Source organism: Gorilla gorilla, chromosome 15, assembly GCF_029281585.2.
Source record: "Gorilla gorilla gorilla isolate KB3781 chromosome 15, NHGRI_mGorGor1-v2.1_pri, whole genome shotgun sequence".
NCBI classification, from domain to species: Eukaryota; Metazoa; Chordata; class Mammalia; order Primates; family Hominidae; genus Gorilla; species Gorilla gorilla.
Genome location: NC_073239.2, coordinates 36,913,126 through 36,917,999, shown reverse-complemented (window position 1 = coordinate 36,917,999; position 4,874 = coordinate 36,913,126). Strand labels below are relative to the sequence as shown.

Below are 4,874 nucleotides of genomic sequence, written 5' to 3'. Positions count from 1 at the left end.
GATAAAGGAAGCTAATATTAAAAATTCTGAAAGGAAAACCAAGAGGCATTCTGTTTAAGAATTAGCTATCATTACCAGGTGTTTGGGGACATTTGATAAAGTAGTTTTCCTGACTGTGGCAGCAAAAGGCATAGTTAAGCATGTTAAAAGTCTGAGTAGTAAAAAAGATTTAGAGAGAAACATGTAGACACTACTACACAAAATTTCTTTTTTTAAAAAAAAGAAAAATTAAGAGAAAAAACAATCAAAGATAATAGAAGAGTTTAGGAGAGTTCTTTTTCTTATTTCTTTGATGAGTGAATCCGAGCAACTGTCAGTAGATGAAAAGATTAAATGAAAAGTTAAATGAAACAGGGAGAGACTAAAAATGCAAGCCAAAGACAGCTTAACACAGTGGCACAGTGGTTCTCAACTGGGAGTCATTTTTCACCTCCTCAAGTGGACATTTTGTAACGTTTGGAGACATTTTTGTTGTCATAACTGGGGGGAAAGTGTAGCTGGCATCTAATGGGTAATGCCAGAGATGCTCCTGAACACCCTACAGTAGTTACATGACAGTCTATTTCAACAAAGTAATTCAACCCCAATGTCAATAATGCCAAAGTTGGGAAACTCTGGCTCAACTGATGAATGAATGCCTCATAGCAGGTGAAAAGATTAGAATCATGAGCATATATTGAGGGAATTTCCAGTTGTAACATAGTGTCAATGGCATGGGTTTTATATTCAGATCTGAAACAGGATGTTGTAATGTGGCAAGACCTGGCCTTGGAGTCAAATACCAGGGTTCAGATTCTAGTTTAATGGCTCTCCAGCTATGGAACTTCAGGGAAACTGCTTATCATCTCCGTATCTCTGACTTCTTATTGTAAGATAGAATTAGTAAGTGCATTTACCATGCAGTGTTATGGGAAGATTCAATTACTATATATTAAAAGCTCAGAACAGTGCCTAACACTTTGATGCTTAGTAAATGTTAAATATTATTTTTATTATCTGATTTCAAATCCCCACTGAGATGTTCTGACCCTCACTAGATGTCTGACCACAGATTAGTAAACATGTCTAATCTTTGTTTTTCTCTTCTGCAGTTTAATAACCCCTTTTCCAAAGGTCTATTGTAAAGATCACTTGATAAAACATGTATATGCAGTAGATGCTATCTAGCAGCATCTGAACAAATGCAAGCTCTCTTTTCCCTTCATTTGTAAATTTTAAAATTATGATTCATCAGTCACTATATTTAAATCTGCCTCAATTTTTAGCTTAATACATTACATTCATACAATAAACATTTTTGTTAGGTAGAGTTAATCATTTTATGTAATAAATACATGAACTTGAGCAAGGACACTTTTATTTTAGAAATGAGGGAACAAAATGAGTCACACATGGCATAAAGTGATTATATCATATTTCAGAATCCTCTTAATTATTGCCCTCTTGTATATTATAGACACTGATTTGTTGTTACTAATGCTTTAAACAATTATAATGAATCATCTTTTTGTTTGCCATAGTTCCAGAGTTTACAATAATATATATCCAAATTGTGGCCCAGTGGAATGCTTCTCTGAACCTTCTTCCAATAGAGTACACAATATGATTGTTTACTGTGGGGCTTCCCGGTGTGGATTGCAACTGCATTCATCTAAATGAGAGACTAGGTCTGTAGCCTAGAGACAAAGGAAAGACTCTGGCTTCTTGTATGAAATAAATTAGCAGAAAAAGATGTTCATGTTCTCACATGGGACTAGAATTAGATCATTACTCTCTCAGGTCTCTTACTATGACTGTTGTCAACAGTTAATTGTCAGAACTAATATGGTTTCCTAAAACAGCACTTCTTTAAAGTTTTTCCAGTTCAACTGAACTAGATTTATACAGTAGGGGTATGTCTTTACAGGGTGAAAAACATACGATGCAAATTTTTAGATATTTTCAAGAGCATGAGAGGTTTATAATCATTTTTACTTCTCTATCCAGAAATTTTTTTTAAACTCATTTTCCAGCATTAATTATAAAGATGTTTTAAGAAGATCATGGAGAACTCTAGCAGGGAGAATGTAAGTGGGCTGAAATCTAATTCTGATAGGCAAAGAAAATGAAAAATTTAGGTTCCACTCTTGGATAATCAACAGAAAATAGGATTTAGATAATTCAGGTAAGCCATAATATGTGTTTTAAGAAATTATTGGATAACTAATTGACAAACTCAGTTGGAACTATAGGCCAGTATAATATACATTCAATAGTATCTGTTTAGCAGGAATTGCCTAATTGTAAATGACTCCTGCAGGAGCACAAAGGTAAATTTCTATTAATATAGGGTGTTTAATGTATTAAGATCATATGTTGCAATACAATTACTTTGATAGTAGAATGTCATGAGTTATTCTGCTTAAACTCTAAAGTTTTCTGTAAAGTAGGTATTTTTATACCTCCCATCTTTTTTAAGGTGTGGAATTAAAGCTCAGATAAAATAATTAGCCAAAAGTTAATCTGTGTGACTTTACATCATGTAAAAATAATCAAGCCATGAATATCTCTTCAAAAGTTAAGAAGAATGTTGTATAATTGATGATGTAAGATGACCACAAGACAAGCAGATGTAAACACTTTTTGTCAACCTATGAGGCTTGCGGAGCTGGACTCTAGGTCACTCCTCTAGTCTTGTTGTCATGAGTCAGCTCCTGGGTAAGCTCATTTCCTACTGTATAAAAGACAAGGACTATCCAAAAACTCAAGGGGTTCTAATTATACTGATTAAATTATTAAGCATTATTTAGACATTTACATAAGTTCTTTCCTATTATCCACCTATCCAGACATACTATTATGGCCTCTTCAAAATTTTTGCATTCAGCAAATGAACATTATATCTGAGATCTCAGAATCCCTCACCTTAAAAGTATTCTTAATTCAAATTCTGATTCCTTTCTATTTATCCTCCTTTAGAATTGTTTCAGAACAAGTCTGCAGCTTGGAACCATGGATAAGGCAAATTCTTCAGTGGTGTCTGAATTTGTACTGTTGGGACTCTGTAGTTCTCAAAAACTCCAGCTTTTCTATTTTTTTTTCTTCTCTGTGTTGTATATGGTCATTGTGCTGGGAGATCTTCTCATTACCCTCACAGTAACTTCTGATACCAGCCTGCACTCCCCTATGTACTTTCTCTTGGGAAACCTTTCCTTTGTTGACATTTGTCAGGCTTCTTTTGCTACCCCTAAAATGATTGCAGATTTTCTGAGTGAACACAAGACCATATCTTTCAGTGGCTGCATAGCCCACATTTTCTTTATTCACCTTTTTACTGGAGGGGAGATGGTGCTACTTGTTTCGATGGCCTATGACAGGTATGTAGCCATATGCAAACCCTTATACTATGTGGTCATCATGAGCCGAAGGACATGCACTGTCTTGGTAATGATCTCCTGGGCTGTGGGCTTGGTGCACACATTAAGCCAGTTATCATTTACTGTGAACCTGCCTTTTTGTGGACCTAATGTAGTAGACAGCTTTTTTTGTGATCTTCCTCGAGTGACCAATCTTGCCTGCCTGGACTCTAACATCACTGAAATACTAATTGTGGTCAATAGTGGAATTCTTTCCCTAAGCACTTTCTCTCTCTTGGTCAGCTCTTACATCATTATTCTTGTTACAGTTTGGCTCAAGTCTTCAGCTGCAATGGCAAAGGCATTTTCTACGCTGGCTTCCCATATTGCAGTAGTAATATTATTCTTTGGACCTTGTATCTTCATCTATGTGTGGCCCTTTACCATCTCTCCTTTGGATAAATTTCTTGCCATATTTTACACTGTTTTCACCCCCATCCTAAACCCCATTATTTATACACTAAGGAATAGGGATATGAAGGCTGCCATAAGGAAAATTGTGAACCATTACCTGAGGCCAAGGAGAATTTCTGAAATGTCACTAGTAGTGAGAACTTCCCTTCATTAAGACAAAACTCCTTCAAATTCCTCAGGTCAATACACTGTTTAATATTTTAATGTATTTTTGTGGTGTATCTCAATTGTGGGGAAAGTAGTGAAGAAGATAATACAGAGAACATTTAATGAATATTAACAAGTCTTTTTCTAGGTATCAAGTGAAAGTTAAATATAAAAACATGGAAAAATCTCTGTTTAGATTACTGGTTCTAGAAATAAAATATGGGCACTAGATGGATAATATGTATGCATTTACTGCTTTTGTCATGGGTAAATGTAAATATCAAGAAAAAAATCAATGAGAACCTAATTTTTTGTTGGGCGTACATTCAAACATTTGTCAGGTTTTATGAGTTTTCTTAACAACATGCCTAAAACTTCTACATGGATGAATGGTATTTAAGAATCTGAAACTGAATTTTGCCAACTTCAGGGAATAGCCAATCTACAATTTAATATAACTGCTTAAGTTCAAGTGGAGATTATTAGGTTATGAGACTCCCCCCCCAAATCAATTATGCCTATCCCATACGGTTTTCAAATAGCTAGCAATGCTTTAAAATATGGAATGATACATACTCAGAAGCTTTCATTTTAAACCTTTCATTTAAAGGGCTGTCTCTGATTGGCTAGATAATTCCAATTTCCTTTTAGATTATGAGTTGCAGAAAAGAGAGGAGAATCTAGAAAGCTGAACTATTTCAACACCAGGATTTTCATTTGTGCCACTTCTCTTCTTGTTCCTACAGTGCAGCTGCCAGTGGCTTATGTTCAGGCACCTAGTGGTACTCATCCTCCAGCAAGTTTTATTGCCAGCCTTGGCCTTAAATTCTCTGATCCCCATTTTCACTTCACCTTCTGTGGACTAGACCTGGTCCAGTGTAACCCAGAGAACCTCTCTCCATCTAGGGCGCCTCACTC

General features: G+C 35.5%; 1 protein-coding gene across 1 annotated transcript; it reads left to right on the top strand.

The window, feature by feature from the left end:
* Positions 1-2,991: 2,991 nt before the first annotated feature.
* LOC101152957 (olfactory receptor 4K5) lies at positions 2,992-3,963 on the top strand. Its single transcript, XM_004054797.4, has one exon. It carries the CDS (start codon positions 2,992-2,994, stop codon positions 3,961-3,963), a length of 972 nt encoding a protein of 323 aa, XP_004054845.4.
* The last annotated feature ends 911 nt before the right edge of the window (positions 3,964-4,874 follow it).

Coding starts and splice junctions, on each gene's coding strand:
- LOC101152957 (XM_004054797.4), top strand. CDS start 2,992: ATGGATAAGGCAAATTCTTCAGTGGTGTCTGAATTTGTACTGTTGGGA.